Source organism: Elgaria multicarinata, chromosome 5, assembly GCF_023053635.1.
Source record: "Elgaria multicarinata webbii isolate HBS135686 ecotype San Diego chromosome 5, rElgMul1.1.pri, whole genome shotgun sequence".
In the NCBI taxonomy this organism is placed as follows: Eukaryota; Metazoa; Chordata; class Lepidosauria; order Squamata; family Anguidae; genus Elgaria; species Elgaria multicarinata.
The window spans coordinates 50,471,706-50,497,833 of NC_086175.1; the positions used below are offsets into that span (position 1 = coordinate 50,471,706).

At 39.3% G+C, this 26,128-nt stretch overlaps 1 protein-coding gene across 2 annotated transcripts in view; it reads right to left on the reverse strand.

Moving 5' to 3' along the window:
- Positions 1–16,677: 16,677 nt before the first annotated feature.
- Positions 16,678–26,128, reverse strand: part of PRKX (protein kinase cAMP-dependent X-linked catalytic subunit) — a 75,067-nt gene continuing 65,616 nt past the window's right edge. For both annotated transcript variants that reach the window (XM_063127518.1, XM_063127519.1), the window contains exons 5-9: positions 25,096–25,191; positions 20,678–20,735; positions 18,652–18,729; positions 17,815–17,964; positions 16,678–17,353 (exon numbers count right to left, since the gene is read on the reverse strand). In XM_063127518.1, the coding sequence (XP_062983588.1) occupies positions 17,839–17,964; positions 18,652–18,729; positions 20,678–20,735; positions 25,096–25,191 (358 nt within the window). In that variant the 3' untranslated portion in view covers positions 16,678–17,353; positions 17,815–17,838. The remainder of the gene's footprint in view (positions 17,354–17,814; positions 17,965–18,651; positions 18,730–20,677; positions 20,736–25,095; positions 25,192–26,128) is intronic.

A 26,128-nucleotide genomic window follows, 5' to 3' on the forward strand; every position in this document is an offset into this window, starting at 1 on the left:
AGTTTAACACATTTTAAAACATCTTAAGAAATAAAATAAAATTCAGAAAGGACAGGGACTGTGAGAGGCACCAAGAGAGGGGTCAACAGGCACATTGGTGTGCAGGGGCACCATGTTGGAGACCCCAGGAGACCTTGTAAGCGACAAGAATTTGAAAGAACATTACTTAGGCACTGGATTATATTGCTTTAGTGTTCACACATTAATTCACATTTCAAGAAAAACAAATGTGATGTTCTGTCTAGCCCATACATATTTCCTTTTACAGTGGAAGGATGAAGTGGAGATAGTGTTTTTGATCTAGAAAGGCACACTTCAAAGAAACAGACTTATTTATTTGGCTGACTTGGCTGACCAAACTAGGATGAAAGGGAACACAAAATATACTTCTCTCTATAAATTCTAACTTCATCTTTCCCCCAATATCTAGCTCATATTTAAACCAAAATATGCAATGAGCAGCATTTGTTGTAGGACACGAATTACCTTTGGATACATAAAGTGAAGGGAAAGTCGATTGCATCAAAGCCACGGAATCAGGACAGTTGGATTTATAGGACTGAACAAGAGCTAGAAGGCCAAGACATTTTAATTCAAGCAGGCCTTTCGCATGCACTGGTTATTTCACGGTTGGACTACTGCAACCTTCTTCTCTCTGGCCTTCCGTCTTCTCACATCAGTCCGTTGGTTTCTGTTCACCACTCTGCCGCAAAGATCATCTTCTTGGCTCGCCGCTCTGACCATGTTACTCCGCTTCTGAAATCTCTTCATTGGCTTCCAATTCACTTCAGAATCCAATATAAACTTCTCCTGTTAACCTTCAAAGCTTTTCACGGTCTAGCTCCTTCCTATCTCTCCTCTCTCATCTCACACTATTGCCCCGCTCGTGCTCTTCGCTCCTCTGATGCCATGTTTCTCGCCTGCCCAAGGGCCTCTACTTCCCTTGCTCGGCTCCGTCCATTTTCTTCTTCTGCCCCTTACGCCTGGAACGCTCTTCCAGAACATTTGAGAACTACAAGTTCAATCGCAGCTTTTAAAGCTCAACTAAAAATGTTTCTTTTTCCTAAAGCTTTTAAAACTTGATGTTGTGCAGACTTTATACTGTTAGTTTTACCCTACCCTGTGCCTGCTTACCCTACCCTGTGCCTGTTTGCATTCTCTTCCCCTCCTTATTGTTTTACTATGATTTTATTAGATTGTAAGCCTATGCGGCAGAGTCTTGCTATTTACTGTTTTACTCTGTACAGTACCATGTACATTGATGGTGCTATATAAATAAATAATAATAATAATGTAAGCTGCTCGAATGGGTTGGGTGCTGTTTTTATTTTTTTAATTCTGTTTTTAATGGATTTGTTTTATGAATGTTTTAATTATGTTTATGTTGTTTTTTATTGTTGTTAGCTGGTTTGAATGCCACTTCCTGGTAGAAAAGTGGGATAAAAATAAACTTTTTAAAAAGTGAATCAATTTCTCCAAAATCTACAGCAACAGACCCATCATAACTCCAACAGGATATCCACCAAATGTCCAATTTTAAAAGGCTTTGTGTACAGTAGGTCATTTACTGATCTGCATGTATTAGTTGTTTGATTCTTTTGTTTCATCCTGCTATTTCTCCAAATGATTTAGGATCCACTCTCTTTTATCCTCATAACAGTCCTGTAAGATCGGTTAGATTAAAAAAAAAAAAAAGATAAAAAATAACCTGGCACGGTGATAGCTCTTAAGTAGGGCTTTAGCCATACCAAGTTTGAAGCAGATCACTTCATCCCTTGGTTTTTAGGATTTTTTAAAAAGTTTGACAGCTGTCAATTTCTGGCAGCTCAGCTACTTCATTATAGCTTATGTGGATTAACCAAAATTCTTACATCTCTTTCATTTTTAAAGATAAAGAGATGACACTTGGCACTATGATATCTCTTAAGTAGGGCTTTAGGCATGCCAAGCTTGAAACAGATCTGTGCATGCCTTGATTTTTAGGATTTTTTTTAAAAAAAAATCCCCTCCCCATAACACACACACACACACACACACACACACACACACACGTCTCTCCGATTTTGCCATTAATTCACCCCTGCACATTTATGTAGGGAGCTCTTACCCTTTACTTTGCTAATGCACAGCTGATCTCTATTTTTATAAATTGAAGATGCACAGCTGTGCATCAGTGAAGTAAAGGATAAAAGCTCCCTCCATAAATGCACATGGGTGAATTAATGCAGAATCAGAGGGGTGTGTGTGTGTGTGTGTGTGTGTGTGTGTGTGTGTGTGTATGTATGTATGTATGTATGTATGTATGTATGTATGTGTGTATGTGGGTTTATGGAGGGGGGAATGGTTTCAGGCAGGAGTTGAACAAAATCCTAAAAATCAAGAGATGAACCAATCTGCTTCAAACTTGGCATGCCTAATGCCCTACTTAGGAGCTATCATGGTGCCAGTTTCATCTCTTTATCTTTAAAAATGACAGTGGCTTTTAAAAATAATAATTTTAGAACCTCAAACTTAAACAAAATTCCTAAAAATCAAGCGATGAGATATGCCTGCTAGTTCTCTTTACCTCCATGCATATACACACATCCCCAATTTGGCTCAGTATTGCAGTGCTTTTTCATGAAAATTCACCACTACCACTCTGGGAGGGGGGAGAGGTTCAAAAACAATCTCTCTCTCTCTCTCTCTCTCTCTCTCTCTCTTTTTCTTTTAACACCAACCCATGGGGGAGAGGTTGGAATTTTGTGAAAAATCGTGGGGGAAAGGGTTTAACATCACCACCCCAAAGCACCATGGTCTGAATCAGGGCCACATGTAATTCCTAGCATACATGGCTCCACTGTGCATACAGACTGAACATTTAATTTGGCATTTAGAGTTTTTCCAAACTTAACCACACCATGGGATTGATGGTGAATCCCCGAATCACCTCCTTACATGGCAACCTGGGTTCCAGAACTTCAGGCAGCATATGGGCCTCCAGCAGTAGAGTTTTGTGGTGCTCCTGGAGGGAGTGTTACACTTACAGAGGGTGTTACACTTACTCTAGAGCAAGGGTGGACAGTTTTGGCTCTCCAGATGTTTTAGCCTGCAGTGCCCAGCTTCCCGCACCATTAGCTATGCTAGCTAGGGCTGCTAGAGAGTCAGTCTCACTTTTCTTCTCAGCTCAGAGAAGAAAGCGACACTGACCAAGGCAGTATCTTCTCCCTGGACTCATCTACACCAAGCAGGATATTCCACTATGAAAGTGGTATGAAAGTGGTATCTAAAAGGCAGGAGCCACACTACTGCTTTATAGCAGTATTGAAGTGCACTGACAACTGTTGACACTTACCATATACTGCTTTCATACCACTCATAGTGTTATATCCTGCTTGGTGTAGATGTGGCATGCACTTCAGTTGTCAGTGCACTTCAGTACTACTATAAAACAGTAGGGTGGAACCTGCAGTGCACTTCAATATTGCTTTATTTATTTATTACATTTTTATACCACCCAATAGCCAAAGCTCTCTGGGTGGTTCACAAAAATTAAAACCATGAAGAGCATAAAAACAACCAACAAATTTAATTAAAGCAGTATTGTGGCTCCTGCCTTTTAGACACCGCTTTCATAGTGGAATATCCTGCTTAGTGTAGATGACCCCCTTGTCTCCTGAGATGTGTCACAGAAGGGAGAAGGTGCTTCCAATGATGTTTACATCTCAAGCTACTCTGGGCTTTGAAAAAACATTTCAGAGCATTATTCAACCAATGCAGATGAGCCATAAATGTGTGCAATTGTCCCTTTGCTGCCAACCCTAGTTGAAAGTTAAGCTGTAGAGTTATTGCCTTGGAGACCTTTCCAGAGCCTTGGATTTGACTTGTGGCAAAGTAGCCAGAAAAGGTTAGCCCCCCACTAGGCTAAAGGATTGGATGGATTGCTCTGCTGTGACATTCACTGGGTAGGCTTGGAGAAGTCAACATTAATCTCATAGAAATATTGTGAAGTTAAAATGTCTTAACCCCTTATATGGTGTTTACAGCTCCTTGGAGGAAGGAAACAAGTGGAATAAGTGAAACCTGACAGATCTTAACAATATTAAAAGTCTTAAGTGGTGCTTACTGGAAATTGTTTGAACAGCCCTGCTGGCCTGATCAGAGTTTTAATTTTTGTATGCCATGGCCCGTTTCCTGTTTGCAAAATTTAATGTGGTACATGCTATCGAGGTATTACTTCATTCTGAAGTTCCCTGCCCCTAACTTGTTTCAAGAATGGTCTTGACAAAGCGAGGCACAGATCAAGGATTTCTTGATCAAAACGGCAGAACTGAACAGCACTGAACATTGCCTGGAGGGGAACAATGAAAATGCAACAAGCGTTTCTCAAATGAAAGGAGAACAATGAAGCATTGACCTTTGTAAACTAAGCCACATCAAGAGAGAAGATCATATGTTTCAGGTGCAAAACAGGACAATTTGGTTATCAAGCCATCCTGCATGGCTTTTCAAGAGTATCAAAGACTATGACAAAGTTATTGTTAATAAAAATATGCAGAGGGAACAAGTTTCAGGCAACACATGTTTTGAAAATCACTTATTGTTTCCATCGACTTGAAGCTTTTGTCTTTTCAGTTGTTTCAAAGTGTGCCAAGAAGTTTTAAAGATGTTATTAATGGGCTAAATTTTCCTACAACTTCTAATAGAAACAAAACAGGGGAAAAACAGCTTTATATTTCATAGGTACCTGATTTTTCCTATTTTTCTATATGAAATATTTTTTCATATTTCTATTTTAAAATAAGACTGATGTTCGCAAACTTGTATATTAATTAAAATAGATGTGAGGAATGAACAACAATGAACAAAAGCTGGGTTTAAAATTAAGATAATATTTTACCAGCTTTAAATTGTATCTGACCAATAATTAACTTTTTTTTTCAATTTCCAAACAGCCTCTTGAACCAAGATATCTGGCATTCCAAAATTTAAAACTTATCCAGAAGCACGTATGCTATCACTTTCCTTAAATAGCAAAAGTATTGGATTACTCATGTTTTGCCATAGAATGTATTTTTTGCATTGTACTTTCTCATGCCAAAGATACACTATATAACAGAAAACAGAAGAGGAGGGAACACACCCAGAGGAACAAAAAGAGTACACATTTGCTCCAAGCTAGCTAAAGTGATAGAAAAACTAACAGAAGGCAGCTTTGGCTAACTTTAGTTCCATTGCTTTCAATGAAACTTTTGTCATGTTTAACAGCAGTTGGGTTGGGGTTATTCTGCCTTACATAGGGCCTACAGCTAACCGTCAGACAAGATGGTGGGGCAGTAGATGGCTGAGAAAGTAACCTTGCTTGGGAAGTCAAACATCAGCAAGGTTGTCTACTTTGAAGTCCCATTGAGTTGAATGGGTATTGTAGCTTTACTCGCCCTTCTAACATCTTTCTACAATGTTATTCCCCCTCCCCCTCTCTAATCACTGTTTGGTCCTAGAATCTCCATTTTGGGACAATCCAGGCCTCAATTTGCAACATGTGACTATATTCCTTTTGTGTTTATTATCAAGCACAAACCTTTTGGATTTGTTAATTAATTAAAGAGTATTTATTTATTTATTTATTTATTTATTACATTTCTATACCGCCCAATAGCCGAAGCTCTTTGGGTGGTTCACAAAAATTAAAATCATAGCAAGACAATCAACAGGTTAAAAGCACAAATACACAATACAATATAAAAGCACAACCAGAATAAAAACCACGCAGCAAAATTGATATAAAATTAAAATACAGAGTTAAAACTGTAAAATTTAAATTTAAGTTAAAATTAAGTGTTAAAATACTGGGAGAATAAAAACTATCTTCAGAAGTTCCCCTAAGCATGACATTGATGGCAACAATATAATACACATATTGCAAGAACAATTGCTGCTTCATGTGACAAAGCATTAAAAATGATATAACCATATAGTTAGTTAGGAATCTTTTTTTTTGTGGAAGTAGGAATCACGAAACAAGGAAACTTTAGAGTTCATTCCCCCACTTTTTAAAAAGTATGTTTTTAGACCTTTTCACTGAAAATGTGAAGGAAGTTCCTACTCAGTGATTAAAAAATTGGAAGAGGCTTAACAACAATTATGGATTGAGGGGTTTCTTCCCTTTCATTAAGGGACAAATTATTTCTCTGTGGTAGAATTGTTTCGCAGTAGGATGTGCCAGATTCAATCCATAGCATCTCCACTTAAAAAAAGAAAGTAAAAAGGATCAGATAGCTGGCGGGGGTCAAAGACCTGAGAGTCAGGTGATCCAGTAGCCGGTAGAATAGACATTACTAGCCTAGAGGGACAAATAATCAGATCAGGTATAAATCATGTTTCCTATGTTCCATTGCAGATCCAAGCCCCAGTTGTGCCCCAAAGTTCTACATTCTGAACATTTCCCCTTCAGCTCGAGAAAAATTAAACTCAAGGAAATGCACATTCTGAGAATTTATAGTTTCATTTATCCACCCCACCAGCAGAATTTGATTTTATGGACATAGAAGTTGTAGCCTGAATATTCCAAGATGACATGTGCGCGTACGCTGCCTGCTATGCCAGAGTGTAGGTAGCAGTGTTGGAGAGAGGCTGGACACAAGTCTTACTCTACAATCTAGCAAAGCCCATTGGCCCTCTTGCTTCCATTCAGAAGTGCCACAAAGCCTAAGCCATTGGTGGTACTCATGCTGCTAGCCTCCCCCACCCCCCGCCTAGTGATTTAGTTCATTGCTGTATTAGTAGAAATATATAATCAAGTTCACTGCATGGACACAGTTGCTTTCTAAAGATATCTGGCTCCCATCTCTAGTCTAAAATAAGCCATGCTGCAGTAGCCCAGAGAACATAAGAGATGATGGGCATCCCATCCTAATGGTGGAATTACATCAAAAGGCTTTACCCTGCAAGACTTGGCTGAAAGATGCCAGATAAGTGCACATGGCTTTGACTCAGGAACTCTGGAAGTTATTTAAAACTTCACTTTGAATTTATTTTAATCTGTGGGCAAAATATATTATGAGCAGGGTCCATTTCCAGGAATAGGCAAGGCCCTAAGAGTTTCCAGCCAAATATTCTGTAGTAAGGCATTTTGATGATGTTCACATTGAAATGTAACCTTTAAAAAAAATGCACGGGAGGAAAGCAGCCAAAAGTTGGCTCTCCCTTCTGTTCTACACAATTTTTAAATAATGGATAAAAGACATTCTGACAAGAGAGCATTTTGTCCCATATCTTACCAGTAATCAGTTTTTCCATCACTGGAGATTTTGTCCAACAATACTTTTTGCATATCAAGTAGGAATAAGAAAAGGGAAAAATGTTTTCATATTTTATGGACAACTGTTAAACTATACCAGGAGGAACAGCCAATCTAATCATCAATTTTCATTCTCTGCACATGAGGTACTATTCTACTGGTGGATTTTACCCTCAGCATCTGTTTTGAAAAGAAACGTATCCTTGAGAAATGTGACTTTGCATTCCCAATTCAGTGCTTACTCAAAGTGGGTCCTATTCATGGAGCAGAGCGAGCAGCTATCTGTGCAAATAATAAAGATACTGAAATTAGTGAGCAGATTGTCACAGATACATAGGATTCTTCTCTATGGGCCACAGCTAGACCTAAGGTTTATCCTGGGATCATCCAGGGTTCGCCCCTGCCTGAGCACTGGATCCCCTGTGTGTCACCTAGATGAACAGGTTTGACCCCTGGACGATCCAGGGATAAACCTTAGGTCTAGCTATGGCCTATGTCTTCACATATGCCCAAAGAATGCACAACAATTTATATTTCACTTAAATCTTACTATCTAAATTAATAATACTTAATAGCTATATAGTTTTTTCAAGGGTTCAAAGCTCTTCGCATATACTGTATTATCTTGTCTAAGGGAATTACACAGATTCACAGAGGCTAAGGCTATCAGTGGCTGCTAGTCCTGATGAATATATGCTGCCTCCAGTAACAGCAGCAGTATGCCTCTGGGAATATGAACTGGAGGTTACTATTACATTCATGTCCTACTTGTGATTTTTCTCATAGGCAGCTGGTTGACCACTATGTGAACAGAATGCTGGACTAGATGGACCTTTGGTCTGATCCATCATGGCTCTTCTTATGCTGTTATCTAGCTGTAATCCTTTCATCAATCCTGAAGATTATTATTTTTATTCTCCGTATTCCAGATGGGGTCTGTAGCTGAGAGTGGCTTGCTTAAGGCCAGTTAGGGAGTTCATAGCAGAAGCAATATTCGAACAGGGATCTTCCCAATTCATAGCTGATTCTCCAAACTGGTGAACTAGGGGGGAAAAATGGTGAGTGTCCCTTTGTCTCCTTCAAAGCAGTGGTAGTTACAGACTTGTGAAGGAGCAGGATGGCCCCTCTTCTTCCTGAACTATCTTGAGTGCAGCAGACAAATATAAATGGGATGGGATCCATCTAATTCTTTCACAGCTCTGCACTTACCACCACTGTGACCAAAAATAAAGGTGCTCCATGTTTTAGTTTGAATGGCCGATTACAGCAGCCTTTCCCAAAATGGTGCCCTCCAAATGGTATGGACTTCAACTCCCATGAGCTACATCCAGTGTGACCAATGGCCAGGAATGCTGGAAGTTGTAGTCAAAACCATCTGGAAGGCACTAGGTTGGACAAGGCTGGATTAGAGAGTGGACATCTTATTTATCTGAAATATTTTTATACTGTTTCTCAGCCAAAAAGTCTCCTAGAGTGGCTTACATACAATTGATTAAACAAGACAGTCTTTGGCTGCAGGCTTGCAATCTAAAAAGGCACAACACACATGGGAGAAGGAATAGCAAGTTGAGGGGGAAAATATTGTCTTTCAACAGGGTTGGTGGAATGGCCATGCAGTTCTTCTTCTCTCGACTCCTTCATTACAGCTTGCTAGAATGGCTGCTGGTGGTAACAGCTGGGGGAAGCCTTCAAGAACCCAATAAACCTCTAATTTTAGTGTTGAGGCCTACATAAGAGAAAAAAATCCATCACAAACACTATGCTGTTTGGGACATGCTGTGGAAAAAGGAAAAATGCACATCCAGTTATTAAAACATCCTTTTCATTTTGAAACCGAATACATGCTTACACACATATCCATTTTTTTTCGTCCAAGATGGCCATAGTTAGGGTGACCATACATCTGGATCCCCTGGGACAAGTCCGGAAATGGAAAGGAAATCTGGTGTCTGGGGAGAAATTAAATATTTTATTTAAATGTTCAGGATCTCCCCACGCCAGTCCAGGCCTTTTGCCTTGGCTGACGCCATTGCGCAGGCCAAGAAAATACCAGGACTGGTGCGGGAGAAGGGCTTGAAGGATGTGTTTCCAGCGCATCCAGAAATGCGTCCTCCAGCCCCTCCCCCAGCATTGATCTAGGCTTCTGCTAGGCCAGTGCGATCGTGCCGGCCCAGCAGAAGGCCGATCTTGCCCCTGGAAGAGCTGGAGGAGCCGTTCCTGGACTTCCGGGATTGGGTCCTCCAGCCCCGCCCCTGGCATCTATCTAGGCTTCTGCTAGGCTGGTGCGATTGTGCCTGCCCAGCAGAAGGCCGATCTCACCCCTGGGAAGACTGGAGGAGCTGGCTTTCCTGGACTTCCGGGATTGGGTCCTCCAGCTGGATCTCAGTCCTGTGAGGCACGTTCCCTGACAGTGGAGAAATACCAGAACTAGCGAGGCCAGCTAGGCATGGCGGCAGCAGCAGTAGCAAAAAAAGCACAAGGGGCGAAGGAGGTAAGGATGAAGCAGCCCGCAGTAGCGCTCACAATGCCTGGCCCCTGCCCAGGCCAGTGCCCTTTTTTCTAGCTGCGGCACAGCTTGATTTAGGCTGCCTGGGCCTCTGTGCTCCCCTTTTTTCCAGCCGCAGTGTGACTTGATTTGGTTTTTCCAGCTGCAACGTGCATGGGGGTGCCGAGGCCTCCAGTGCCTCCCTTTTTTCAGACAAGGCCCACATTACTGTGGAATGATCGGGGAGCAAACCAGGAGCTGAAAGCCAGTGGGGTGGCAAAAACACACATACTTGCACCCTTCATTCATACACATACATATCTGCACATCCTTCCTTCTCTCTTCTCTCTCTCTCTTTCTCTCTCACACACAGAGTATTCACACACACACACACACACACATTCTCTCTCTCTCTCTCTCTCTCTCTCTCTCTCTCTCTCTCTCTCACACACACACACACACACACACACACACACCCACACCCCCACACACACACCCCTCTTCCTTCCACTGCTTAGCTGTTTCCTGGAATCAAATAAGCTGCATAGGGAAGGGGAGGTTGCAATGAAGGTAAAGTTTACACCTCACCGTCCCCATGATCCGTTCCCCAATGCTGCTTAGGTGATCGCTGGAGATCAGCCATCTGAGCAATGTGGAAAATGGAGCTGTAAGAGACACTGCTGAGCTGAGTGTGGAACTCCACAGCCCCCCTATTCCCCACTTCTCAACTGTTTCCCGCCAATCCAACATCTAGGGCAGTGGCCATCACCATCCTCTCCTGGCACCAAAATTCATGGGTTAGTGACATGTTAGTGTGTGAAGAAGTTCTATATATAACTCTTCCTTGGTTCTACTGTCATAAATATTATTGAATGACTTTAAGTCCTAGTGTTAAGGGAGATTAAGAAAAAACCCTCTCTCCACACTTTGAATAATTTTATAAACCTCTGTCATTTCCTCACCCCATATTTTTAATAAGCTCAAAAATCCCCTTCAGGTTGAACCTCCTCACTTTTTGGTGGTGTGTGTGTGTCTTTTGCAGCTTAGCTCCCCCCCTTCCCAATTTCCATTTGTTTCCACTCTGCAAAAGTATGCCTGTATCAGTTGGTGAGGGAATATCTGACTTCCCCTATCTTAATTATATTTTCATATCTGGTAACAACTCCCACCATCCCCAGCCAGCACCCAAAACATCTGGAGGAAACCAGTTCGGGGAAGGCTGGCCATTTACATGTGCTTGATTTGGCTCCCCAAGTGTGCTCCCACTCTGTCTTGCGCCCACCTAGCCCACCCAGCACAAGAGGCCCTGGAGCAGGGGTCCATTGACAAAAGCCCCCTCATTTTCCTTCTCCTCCTTCTTCTCACATTGGAATTTGCTTGTTCACTGCCTCTTGCTCTGGCTCAGACAACGGTGACGTGAGAAAGAGGAATAATAGATGTCAGTGCATTCTTGCTCACTAGCTCTTTGCCTGTCATGCAAGAAAGTGGTAACAATAATAAGAGGATGGGGAACAATAGCAGCTAGTGCAAATGGTGGTGAAAAGGTAAAACCCAGTGAGGGAGGGGTCCCATTGAGGGTGTCTTGCCCAAGCCCCCTCAAAAATCTGGAACCAGCACTGCTTCTAGCCAAAGAAACACTCCAGCCACACTGCCATCAGAGCTTCTTGACTGCTAAAGAATTGTATCATAATTCTAACTCTTTAATACAAACCGTGTTACTTCAGCAGGCAAACTTAGTTGACAGTTACCACTTCATGACAATTATTCAAATAATCTTCCAGGGCAGGGCAGGGTGGGAGATTTACAAGGTAGAGAAATGAAAGGCAACATAAATGTAGCTAATGAACTAAATATGCTGTCTAGCTTTGTTTCGATTTAAGAACAATTTAACGTTTACTTTCAAAGCTCTTACACTTCAAATGGTTCCTTGATATTTCATAAACATTAATTTAAAACTTTTTTAAAAAATCTGTGATACCAAAGGACTACGCATGCATAAGCCTTCAAAGAGCAGCAGATCTGATCTTATAATAGGAACCGAATCAATATATTTTATCTAACAGGCATGGGAATATTTGGCCCTCCTGTTGTTAGTGGACTCCAGTTCCCATCACCATTGGCTATACTGAGAAATGCTGATGGGAATTGCAGTTCACCAACATTTGGATGTTCCCAGCCCCTGACCTAACTGAAGGTACTTGCAGAACAGGGATGGACAACTTGTGCCACTCCAGATGTTTTGGCCTAAAATTCCCATCAGCATAGCCAATGGTGAGGGATCATGGGAGTTCTGTCCCTCCAGATTTTTTTTGGCATATATGTTGCCTACCAATTCTAGAAGGATTAATTTACCCTGATCAGCCATTTTAAGAATCCTGATCAGTCATTATGGTGTGTGAACATATCTACATGGAATGCTTAGATCTGGTATATGAATAGCTAACTCCCTGAGGTCTGGAAAGGATTCATTATCCAGCACAAACAGCAGCACTGCTTTCCACTGTATGTTGTTGCCATGCCAGGTGCCTGCTTCTGGGACCTTTCATTGTGTCAAGCACAAGCAATATGAACAGTCCAATAGAAAAAGCACACTGCTATCTATCTGGCTAAGCAGAAATGTTTAAGTAAATCTTCGCAATAGAAGGTACACCTTCATCTTGTGCAAAGAAGTAAATCACCAACTTTCTAAAAGGGTTGAGATTTAAAACACTTGAAGACATTTTCCTCCACTGGAAACTGGGACAGAAATCCCTCATTCATTGATTCAAATTTATGTATCAACAAAAAGGGTTAAAGGTGCAATGTAATTATTTCAGAACTCATAAGCTATTTGATGACATAAAATTAAACAGAAGTATTTTTGGACTAAGTTTTATTTACAGATCACAGTGATTTTCATTGTGCAATGAGGACTGACATGTATTTGTACAGTACTTATTATACACATATGAGATAGAACTAGCAAGCAATTTCTCTGACATCAGTCCAAGTCTGCCTTGGAAGTCATATCTGCTCAATTTGGTTTTGTACATATGTAACCACCCCTTACTTACTATACAACAGAATATTTATAAAGCTGTCATGTTTGCCATAGAAAAGTGCAAAACATAGGAAATCTGTACACAGTACAGTACAAAGGAATCATGCTACAGTTCTTGAAAGCGGAAAAATTCTGTAATATAGGAAGCACTGAACCTTAATTCTCCTGTATGGCAAGATGAGTGGCTTGCTATATTCCACCTCTTATTTGCTTTTCAAGATCTGTTCATCCAATTAAACATAGTTTAGTACCTACATTTTGATAAATTAAAATTGCTCTTCTACAGCAGATCACCTTGGTTAAAACTCAACAGCACAAGCTTTCATTCAATTAAGCAAATTTACAGGACAATCTATGGCTTGTGCCCCACTTAAATTATACTGCATCATATTTAGTTACATTATGCCAATGATCCACATTATAGAGGGGAGTTTAGAAAGGTCCTTGGGAAGATACATCATAGAGAAGATTTATTTTGTTTTCATCCATTGGTCATCACAACAGCTTTTTTCTGTTGTGAAAAAATGGTATCGAACTATTATAAAACAATTATGGTAGCAATGAAGGATGAGTTCTAACAAAATATATCAATACGGAGCTGGGGCATTCAATTTTTGGTATTTGAATCTGTGTTTAAGAGACTGATATGCACTGTCAATTTTTGAGAGGGTTTACTTTGTGCCTTATTCTATAGATTCCCAATAAAATGTTGGTCTTATACTCAGCTTGTATGATATAGCAGAAATGCAAGAACAAATTAACTTCATAATGAAGTTTGTGAATGCCTGTTCTCAAATGCACAGTTGTGTGTTTAATGGCAAATGCCGTGATGACTATTTGCATGATGTCATGCCTGCTTTCTGAAGGATCATACAGATAAAGGGTTCATGTGGACCACCCAGTGAGTGACATTAACTGCAAGGTTGTAGAAAGGGGCACCTGTACTATTCTACCATGCAAAGCCCATTGCTAGTGGGCTAAAAGTCTGTTAGTTGCACTAAAATAATCTAAAGAATTTAAAAGAAAACAACACGAGACTGCAATAGTGAATGAGATTGGTGCAGTTACGCCTTTTGTTCAATGCGGTGGTACGGAAATATAATTCCAAAAGGCAATAGTTATTAAAACTATAATTACAGGAGCTTGAAATTGAGAATGTCATACAGCAAAGGTATATTCTTTACTAAAATAATTAGTAAAAATTGATGACAAGGAACTCCAGCAGTTAACTGTTCTTAAATTATTTCAGAAATGGTACAAAGGCTTAATTTCCCCCCTGAGTAATTAAATGTATTTTTGTCAGACTCTGACATAAGAATTTTAAGCAGGGTGCCTGTTGCTTGCAAACAAGATAGGAGTACAAAATTGGGCAAAAAATCTAGATGTATTATTATATGACTTGACACTTTAAAGCCACACAGGGAAAATGCCAAGTCACATGCCAATTGAGGCAGCAAGACCAGTTCAGTTCACTAAACTTAACACATATTGATCTCATTGGTAACTAGGTCAAGTCATGACTGACTTGTACCACTTGCTTCAATGAGACCTAAGCTTGACTAACTTAGTCTGGATCCAACCCAGAGGATGATAACACTAGTTGACAGTTCCCTCCCTTAAGGTACCTCACCACCACCACCACACCCCAATTTCCTGGTTAGTAGTATACTGCTAAAATAACTGTAGATGAATCATCTAACTTCAGGGCACACAAGTTGCTTATTATGATAAGTGACTTGTGAACAGATGGATCACATAAGCTTCTCTATATTTTTACATTATGTTAGGGTAAACTATAATCTAAAATGTACCTGTCACTCATCCAATTGAAGGTTAAGTTTCTTCCTGCAATGAATTTAATTTACAGCACATCATTGATTTCTATGGATCATTAACTTGCCAAATGAGAGCCAAAACTCTGTGGTTCAACTTTTATAGCAGAATGAAAGAAAAACTGATAGCCTTTTCAACAACTGGATATTAACTGAAGTTAGAAGTAGTTCAGTTTCAATGACTTGGAAACCAAGTGAATTTCTGAACTTATAGTACATATAATAATCAACTTTGTAATTTTTAGCAGCCTTTACTGAAGTCATCAATCCTTCTCAATGGAAATAGAAATGGTAGAGTTGATAGCTGTAGAACAGAAAGGATAGCATCCAGGAGAGGGGAAATCCATTGAGTGCAGCATTCTGCCAGTAGTTTCTGTTCCTCTGATGGGTGGACCACTGCATTTAATTAAAATCAGCTATCAACCACACGAGAAGTCTAGTGATTGAATAGACCCTTACTTCTAATCTAAATAGTTCATGTTCCAGGATGTTGCCTACAACACTTATTGGAAGCAATATTTTGGAATTTTAAAAAGGCCAATGATAACATAATGGAGTTCAGAGTATATAAATTTATGGAAGAGATCACCACATATTACATAGTCCAGCGTAGTTTATCCATTCTGATGTTTAGACTGGTTCCAGTAATTCAAACTGCACAGATTGGGAACAGACAGCAGAAGTACTCTATTGGCAGGGACCTTCCTTTACAGCAGTGGTGGGTAACTTGTGTCCCTGCAGATGTTTTGGCCTATAGCTTCCATCATCCTTCACCATTGCCTATGCTGGCTAGGGCTGAAACATTTGCAGGGCCACAAGTTTCTCACCCCTGCTTTATAGCAAGTCAAAACGTCAAGATTCTTCACTAAAGCCCAATTTGGCAGGTTCATTCTGGGAAGAGTTTTGTAAGTCATGCAAATGCTCTGTGTCCAGAATCAGAAGAAGTAGCAACAGCTGAACAGCAACATCTGGAGGAACACAAGTTCTCTGATAGATAATTTGTACTAATTGAAAATAGCATAAAATTACAGAAGAAGATAGACCAGAACTTGTTTGATACTGGATAGATGAAATTAAGCTGCTGTGAAAAGTTTCATCCACTGGCAGTTCATCCACCACTACACACCTTTTCCATGATTTACTGCTCATGGTTTCCACAACGCAGCGTGGAAACACATCCTCGTCTCTACAAAAAGTTAAATCTACAATTCTTGGAATTTTGGGGGTTCAACTGATCACATCCATGTTTCACTTTCTGGAGAAAGTTGATCAGAATAGAACAGAAAAGTGGACAAACTTTTATATTGATAAAGCAAGCATGTATGGGACCATTAGTGGCAAGGCCTTAGAGAACAGGGGGACAATCATGAGAAATTTAAATTACATTTTTAAGAAGTACACAGACGGAATATCTGTAACCCCGGATAAGTTCAAACTCTAGTAGTGGTCCTAAACTTGAACAGCAGAGATCAACAATCTCTAGCTTAAGCCTGGTATCTGATAAATGTACATTCCCTCTCACAGCTCTTACATTCTACATTTTTCTGGCTTATTCTTGCAAATTGTGTGAATATTTCTACTTTTTTAGGGCTGGGAGGTTAATATGGAGATGTTCCTGCTTCAAAGGTACTTCACATTTGCATATCATAGCAGAATGCATAACAGCATCTCTGAAGTGATCTCAGTTAACATGAAATCTCTGATTGTGGTGCTTGATTGCTGACTGTTTCACACATCAAGCCATCACTTGAAGTCACAGTTATTCCAAGATGGACATATATGTGAGAAACTACTCTTATGGTAGGGGGTTGATTTAGATGATCTTAAAGTCCCTGCAAGTGCAACAATTCTAAGTAAATCTAGAGTCACACAATAGATCTTACCCCTAATAGCAACATGTGTTGCAAAGTATACTTTGCCAGGATTTCATATTTACGAAATAAAACAACAAAGACACATGTTACAAAGACTGTAGTCACAAAAGAATTATGATGTGCAAACACATCATTTTAGCTAACTTCTTAAAGAAAACATGGTGCAATCTAAAGGAAAAAAAGTAAGACATAACAAGGCCTTTTATCTTTCAGTTTCAAGTAGTATGGCTGAAGGTGTAACGCACTGGAAATGTTAACATTTTCTCAAAAATTATGTGTATACTTCTTTTTACAAAGAATTATAAAATGTATAGAAGATGCTGAAAAACCTATTTATCATTTCAAGATATTTTTACTTCTAGAGAGCATCTTGAAAAACACTTAAGAATAAAAACCATAGACTCTGTAAAGTACAAAATTTACAATTCTGCACAGTTTCTGTGCTTTAACTGTATCGATTTCATTATATACATATATACTAATTTGTGCTTTAAATGACAATCTTAGTATAAACTTATAAAGTTAGTCTATGAGATAACTATGCAAAAGATATTTGGGCATAGCAAGAAACAAAACTAAAAATAACTTTTAATTAAAAAAAAACCCATAACAATTTCGAATGTCTACACCTCAGTGTAGGCAATTCTGTATTTTAGTTTACTGAATTAATGCCAAATCTGTACAACTAAACACATGTATTGTCCCTTCCCCAACTTTTGACATATTTCTTTAAAGCCTATGCATAACACAGTAATATTCTTTCATTCATTTCAAAGTAATTCTTCAGTAAGATTTTCAGATCTTCTTTTCCAGTTCCCAGCTTTCACAATCTTCTTCCAGTTTCTAGCAAATAAATAAAAATAAGTATTTGATTTATTAGTATTTAAGTGTAATAAATATTTGACTCACCTCATTATTTAAAGTTCTGGAAAATTGACTTCAAATTTAATTGCCAACTGCAGAAATGTATAATCCCTATAATCATATAATTTATAAATAATTTATACTATCAGAAAACCCCACAATCTAGTGTATTGTATTCACCCTTTCTTTGTTCACAGTAGTCAAAATAACGCAAGAAAATTATTAGTATTGTTTAAGTTTTTTTACCGCCTTTCAGTCAAAAGGGGTCCCAAGACTTTGGGGTTCCAAAGATAATAAATTAGAATGCAATTTTATAAAGTACCAGAGGAAGTATTCAGAAATGCTATCTGCTATAACACGTTTGTCCTTTAACACAACAATAAAAATGATCTTATATGTATTTATAAACATAACAGTAATGAGAGCCGAATATCCAATACCTTAGTAATATCCAATACCAAGACTTAAAAGTTTTTGAAAATTTCTAAATCTTTAGGCGGTACAGGAGGTGTTTTGTTCCAGTCATCTTCAGGATAAGCTTCAAAATTAGATGTATCACCATCATTTGATACCTTCGGCACTATAGGAGGCTGAATGAAAAAAGGAAAAAAATATTTATCTTCAGTTAATAAATTTAATCCCAGGTCAAGTGAAGCTGAATCTAAAGTCCCCCCCTCCCTCGATTCACCCTTATTTACAAGCTATAACAATAGCTCAAGTTGCTGACTTCGGTTTTAGATATCTAAAAATATATTTATTTATTTGATTTCTACCCCACATTTCTACCCTAAAATGGCATTCCATGTGGCTTATAGGCATAATTAAAGTGATTATAATAAATACATTAAAATATAATCAAAACATAACAACTCCAGAATCAAAAATAACTATAGCACCCAACGCAGCAGACCCCCTTACAGGCCAAAGGCCTTCTTGGATAAAACTGTCTTTGCCTGCTGGCGGAAGTTAAACTGAGAGGGAGTTTTAGTCCAACATATCTAGAGAGAACCAGGTTGAGGAAGGCTGGCAGAATTACTTGGTTGATCAGCCCTTTCATTTGTTGCATATTATAACCCTAACATAGGATTTTGAAAGATGTTGTGTGAAAACTCTGAGCTTTAACATAAGAAACTGGACTGAATGACATTCACTGTATAACATAATTCTATGTTTACCTTTCAAACTGAACTTTTAAAAGTACAAATGATTCAAATTAAATAAGTGCATCATAAATTTATTCTCCCCAAAGCGGAATTTGGTGTTTTTGTCCACTTTACCTTTAATTTTCTCTGTGGTACAGCATCCCAGTCTATGGACCTGAACCATCGGTGCCTCTTCACATCATCAGCTCCATTCTTTTGAAAAATTAATTTGAATTTAGTGCCAGGAAGTGCCAAAATACATTATAGCACAAACTCAGTAAGCTGCAGTGATCCAGTATGGTTTTCTCCACCTGTATTTTAAGGGCACATTCCATGTATCTAATGTGCATCCTATAAGTTGACCAATTTTTCTGGGTCTCAAATATTGGATTTCATAGCAATGTCTTTCATACCAAATTTTGATTCTATTATTCACAAATCATTCATTTACATATTAGGCACAATCTAGTTTTTCTAAAAAAAACAAGTAACATTGCTAGTTCAGAGTTGAGAGCTAAAAAGCTACGCTAGATATGGCCAAGGGCAGTGTATTCCGATTGAGGTTTTTAAACTAGCAGTCCATTCCACATGCTATATTACAAGCATTTGAAACTTGTCTCAAATTTTAAAATAGTTAACTATGGGAGCATTGCTTTTTGAGAAACCCAGAGTCTTACTGGGCTCCCAGAACTATCTGGATCCAGCAGAAGAAAGCATTCAGAAGGGATTGTTTGTGGGATATCCTAACCCTTTCCCCAAGAGAGACAACTTATGCATCTACATGATATCGCCTTTTGGCATTATATGAGAAGAATGAATAACACATGTGACCTTTTCAGTGCTTGCTGTAAAATCTGAAGAAAATTTAAAAGGTTCATGGCTCATCAAGGATCAAAATTTCCACCACTCTACCTAGTGTACTACAGTGACACACTAAGTGCTTTAATAAATAAATGCTTTGCTAATTGGTTTTTTAAAAAAACAACAGCAACAACATGAAATATTGTTAAATTTATTTTGAATATCACTTATTCCCTCTCAACACAAGACAAGAAGACCAAGTTCTTGAATTGTTCACATCCATACAATTTTGTAGGCATCTATCATGGCAACTGAAAGGCTGACAGATGCATATCATTATTACAGGAGCATTAATACTTTATTTATTTATTTATTTATTTGACTTGTATCCTGCCTTTCTACAAGAAATGGCACTATTAAGCTACTCTAGTTTTGTTGTCACTGTTTTATTTATTGTGATTGGTGTTGCTGTCTTGTTGTGAACAGAAACAATGTGATTAAAGGTGCAATCGTATCAATTGTGCCCTCACTACTTGGAATCCCCTGAACCCAAAGGCTTTTGAGTTTCCTGTGCCCTTCCAGGCTGAAGCTGGCAAAGAGGGAGGAGCAGTGGAGGCAATCTTCACCTTGTATCCTGGCAACTCTGCTCTCCTCCCATCCCTGTCCACTGGAATGCACCTTTCCTCCTCCTCCAAGGTTGTTTTTGGACTATGGAGTGGCAGCTGGAGCAGTTCTTTCCACACCAGCTGCAAGGGGGAGGGGCTGGGATCAGACCTCCGACTCCCCCTTCCTAGGTGAGAGCTCTGTCTCCGACCTCAGAAGCGTTTTCCAAGCTGTCCTATGAACCTTGAGATGCTCACCCAGAGATCCCCTAGGATTAAGAAGTAAAGGAACGGCTTCCTTCCAGGAAAAAACACCCACCCACCTATAGCTTAATATATAAAGCTATTTTGGTAGCCCAGTGAAAATACTTCCAGAAACAACAACATGCCAGCCTTTGAGGCCATGTAATAGCATCTGGCTCCATATAAACCTGAACACAGATCTCATTTTTTTACATTTAAACTGGAAATACTGCATTGCTAGATGATTATGAGATGCAGAAAGTAATTTACCTAAGCTCAAATGAAGACTCTTGCAGCTTTCCCAGAATTATGGAAATGTTACTAAGTTTTTTCTCTCTCTTTTGCCCTCAGATTCTAATGTATTCTAATATATTATATTCTAGTATAATATATTCTAATATATTAGAATTGGCTTTTGAGCCAAAAAAACACATTTCCTTAAAGCCAAGCAATACATTTATGCAGTGGTTTGAATGTGCAGAGATTAAAATATCTTTTAAATATTTAAAACATACCTTCATGTTCCCTAGCCGTCTTGTTCTGTCAACCACAAGAAGCTTTTTAATAAGGTCCCTGGATAAGTGAGAAAAGATTTGTTGTTGTTCAAAGCATATACTTTTCATATAGCCATTATCGTTTGATTGAAAAGAAATGGCAAGTATAGGAAGACACTTCCAATACAGGTAACTGGAGTTGGGGGAAGCTGTGTGAGCAATAAATCCACCCTTCAGCATGCTTTGGGACAGTGATGCAATGGCACAGTAACTGTAAACTGAGTAGCAAAGCAAACATGTAGAGAGACAAGTACATGTTTCACCAAGTACTGAATTCTTCATGCATCCACTCAAATCATTTTGTCAACATCCAGTTTGAATAATTGGCCTTTCAAAAATATATAATAAATATTCCACAGCCACTGGCTGTGTGGTTTTATCATTTCTCAGCCACACACCATATTTCCTCCTTTCTCCGTCTTTGCTGTTGCTCCTCTTTAAAAAAATAAATCAAAATAAAAAGTAAAATTAGAGCAGAGTCAAAATCGTCTTCTGAGTTTTGTTTTCATAATAACCAAGAAGAAAGTCTTCTTCAGTGCACTTCAATTGACCCCTAAAAATTGCAACTATTCTTCCCCCCTAAGTTCTGGACACTAGCAGAAGTGCATAAGAGTACCAGAGATGGCTTTTTTACGACTCCAAGAAATTTTGTAGTCTCTGAGCTAATGTATAAGGAAGCTCTACAGTCCGTGCAAGCTGCAAACTTCTCTGGTCTGGCCATGCATGGGAAAGCTCCCTAACCTGACTGAGCTAAACCTAAGGCAGATGTTCATCAGTCAGCTAAAGGGATATTACCCAAGTTTAAGATTACATTGGAAGCCCCCCAAGCTTCAGAGGAGCTCAGAGATTGTACATCTCCCTTGCTTCCTGCGTTTGGGAGATTCCCTGAGCTAGCCCATAGGGATTGCATTTTTGAGGGGGGAAAAGACTGCAGAGCCTTTGTACAGCTTTGAACTATAATTACTGTCCAAGACTTGGAGAGAAAGCAGATAAAATTTCAATTTTAATGTGAGTTGCGTAGCTGTTGCATGAAAGGTTCCCCAATGTTGAACATGCAACTGCCAATAAAAAAAATAGACTTAATGAAAGCTCGGCTCCGCTCTAATTAAAATTAAGTATTTAAAAGTCTTAGCATACTGAATACATTCGAGTCCCTTGGAATTTAATATATGTTAGAAGTAGGGAAATTAAACATTGGCCCTGAACTAGCCACTAAGATTCAATTCAAGCTGACAGTATGAGTGGGAAAACCCTTTTCCCATTGCTTCTTCTTACATCTTTATGAGAATATTTGAGTAAAAATACACCTGGACTGGGTCAATGGCATCATCCGAACATTAGGGATGTGCACTCTGCACCAAAAATCTGGGGCCCTGACAGAATTCCAACAGACCTCCGAAATCACGGTGTGGTTAGAAGATTGTTCAGAGCCCCGAATGGATCCATAGGTATCTGAAGTTTTTTTAGGTGATGTGAGGACTCATTTCATGTTGACAGATGGCTAACTGAACACTTCCATATTAGGAAGATGCTGAGGGGTGAGGGAGGGATAGTTCTGAGACTGACACCTGTGGATAACCATAGTCACTGTCTCCTCCCTGTCTCCCCTCCAATCATGTTGCTTAGGGGGAGGAATTGCAAATTATAAAAGAAAACCCGTAGCACTGCTCTTTCACAATGTGGCTGAAGCTGACTGAACATCCCAGAAATGGGAAAGCTCCATCAGCTTTCCCGAGGACTTATCTGGGGGGATTTTGAAGCCCCCTCTGCCCTTGTCCCACTGGTCCAGCAGGACCAAGGGCCTTTCTCTGGGCATGGGGGGCAGGAGCCATGTCCACAGCACTGCTGCTGCTATTGCCAGCCTGAGACTGACCGCTGGCTTGAAGGAGTGCAGCCTCTTAAGATCTAGCATACCTCAGATACTCCATCACCAAAAAATAAATAAAAAATGATCCCAGGCACTAGGCTTGTGTTTTGAAGCAGAGGGTGTGGATGGAGCCTCAAAACCACCCACACCTGACTTCTTCTCCTGCACTTCAGAAGGAGCAGCAGCAGCAGAGAAAAGGGTGCACCTAATTTTGGGTTGGGTGTGTGTGTGTTCTTGTTCCATACATGGAGATAGGGGACTTCAATTTTTGTAGGAGGTTTCTAGTTTCTGAAACTTTTGCAAGCTCTCTTGAGAGAAGATGAAGTGCATCTGAAACATGAGTGAGTGTGTATATGTGTGTGTATGGAGTGGGGAATGGTTGGAGGTATTTTTTTTAAAAAAATCCTAATAATCAAGGGATGAAGGAATCTGCATCCAACTTGGCATGACAAAAGCCCTACTTAAGAGCTACCAAGGTGCCAAGTTTCATCTCATCTTTAAAAATGGTGGAGATGCATTTTTGTTAATTCCCATTGAAGATAATAGAGCGGTTCTCCAAAAACAGAGCAGTTTTCTGCTGGGTAATCTGACACACTCTGCACACCCCTACTGAACAGTACTGGGGCAATCTGTTCTAGCACCAACACTTAATTTTTATTTTTTTAAAAAGCTGCCACCTTGGATCCTTTGGCAGTTGAGACAAGCGTGAGTATGCTTCTCCTGAAGTAAGGCTGCTGTACTTGAAAGGAAAGGGGACTGCTGCTCAAGCTCCCAGTCTCCAGCTAGTCATGCTTCAACTCATCCCCTCCCTTTTCACTTTCCTGGGACTTAAAGCCCAATTATTTGACTTTGAGGTAAGTATTCATAAGCAACATAATAATGGTACAAGGTAAGTACTTTGATAAATTCCATTAACCACTTAAAGGAAAATACAAGTCAACATACAACATATCCTTAGATAGTCAGAGAGGTGATATGGGCAGGATTTACGCTACTGCTTTAAACTGCTTCAGAGGGCTTTATAACAGTTTTGACAAATGTTGAGGCCCAGGACACACTCCAAATACAGTTGTCAAAACTGTTATAAAGCGCTTTAAAGCAGTAGTGTAGATCCGGCCTTGGTGACAAAAAATTAAAGTGAGCCTAGTCCCTTTTTGTTATGATTTATTTGGGGAAAGCGGGGAACTGCCTAACCTGCTTCACCAATCATAAACATTGGACATGGGCAGGAAGTGTTGGATCCTGGAATGGATCCTGGTTATGTTTTCCATTGATTTGTTAATTGCTGAGGATCTGGAGGAACAGAAGACTCAGCAGAAACTTAAAGGTCAACTCTACACCTGGACATTGAGTGTCATAATTGAATAATTGTCTAACTGATTGTCTTCAATTAAGGGTTGCAAGGAGTTGCATCATTGTACAGGTTGTCTATAAAAGTAAATGTATTTTCAAGTTCCTGTATAACTTCCATGTCCCTCATGTGAGCTGTATTGACTGACCGTTTGTAAGTATTTGTATCTGTACTGCCATAACTAAATTATATATTTATTTGCCAGTAAAAAGGTTTGTTTTAACCTACATAAATCTCTGTCTTAATTCACGTCTTTGCTGACTTGGCTGAGAACCGCTGTCTCTGCTAGTCTCTGGAAGGCCCAGACAGAGACTTAACACAAAAGGTTATGTGCCAGAAACCCAGTCTGTGCAATAACTAAACAGCTTCTAAAGCCATAACTCAACAGGAAGACCCCCTCAATAACTTTTAGACTAGGAAGTGATAATGAAAAAGAATGGGCTAATTGAAGAAGAAAGAGCTAATTAGCCAGGAGATTGCTCTGGGTTCCTTTTTTGGAAATAGGAAAGATGTGTAGTAGACTAGGCACAGGTATAGCTGCTCTATTGTAGTTTTCTTGAGGAGACAGACTAGTATGGACAGGTCTGCATTACAAACATTTTTCGTTCTGGACAGCATGGGGATGAATCACACAATTGACCTTGCCCAAATGATTTCTATATCTAAATGTTCACAGACACTTATGGGGGAAAGTCATAGGAAAGTTAAGTCACATCACTGCTAAGTGTGATTGGGCCTAGAGCTACAATCCATAGAGGACTATGTTCAACAAAACACTGTTTTTAAACAAGCATCCATGATGATGCAAAGCTATTCTATTGATTTGACTTATTAAGCAGATTGTTTCCTTCATCCATGCTGTGCATTTTCCCAATGCATTGTTTGTTTTCCATAAATAATAAATAGAAAGCCCTCTAACCATTTTTTAAAAAGAAGACAAAAAGAGCATTTAAAAATGATAAATTGTGCATGGATGTGTCTTACATAGCTACAAGTGAATTTATAGAGCTATAACACTCTAAAAACAGAGAGGGGAGAAATCTCCCTAGAATCCAGAAAGAATCAGTGCATGCTAAATCACTGAATCATGGCTACATTTGGCACATGATGCATTGCAGTATAGTTTGAAAACAAGCCCATGATTAAAGTCAATGCACTTACTTTACATATAAATCCAAATGTCTGGGAAAATCTATTTTACCAGCAAGAATCTTCTGATATATTCCAAATGGGTTGTCATCAAAGAATGGAGGAAACCTATTTGTGGGGAACACACAACACCACACAGCTATCAGTTTAGAAAGAATGAAAATGTACACAAGAACATATAATAAAGGCATTAACGTACCATATAATAAAAACATTAACCTATTGTCTGCTACGAAAATGTTACATTGCAATTTTTTTTGCATGAAGCTGTACAAGATAAGTGGTTTTGGACAAACATATTGACTACTTGTGCTCCCCCTGGGCCCCATGGAATACACTTTCTAGAATGCTGTATACATATAATTCTTCTGTAAAACTAATAGCCATATCTGCAACAATTAGAAACCCTCTTGCCAAATCAGGTCCTCTGTTTTTGCTTTAACTTCAGCATTTTTTCAATAACTAGACTTAAAATTGTGAGAGCTAATAGCCTGGAGTCAACATCTCCAATCACTGAAGTGTCTGAATTACTAACTACTGCTAGCATTCAAAAATATCCATGAATATTGTCTCTTAAAAAGTAATGTAAGAACATATGAAGAGCCATGCTGGATCAGATCAAAGGCCCATCTAGTCCAGCATTCTGTTCATATAATAGCCAACTACCTGCCTGTGGGACACCCATAAGTAGGAAATTAGTCCAATAGCAGCCTCCCACTTATGTTTCCCAGCAACAGGTATACATAGGCCAGATCTACGCCAAGCAGGATATAACACTTCGAAAGCGGTTTGAAAATGGTATATGGAAATGTGTCATGGGCCTCAACAGTTGTCAGCGCACTTCAATATCATTATAAAGCAGTAGTGTAGTTCCTGCCAAAGATATACTGCCTCTGGTAATGAAGGTAGTATAAACCACCATAGCTAGCAGTTACTGATAGTCTTGACCCCTCTATCATGTCTCCCCTCACTCATTTTTTTCCTCTTAAACCAAGAGTCCCCAACCTTTTTAGACCGGTGGTCAAATCAAAGAGTTTGAAAAAAG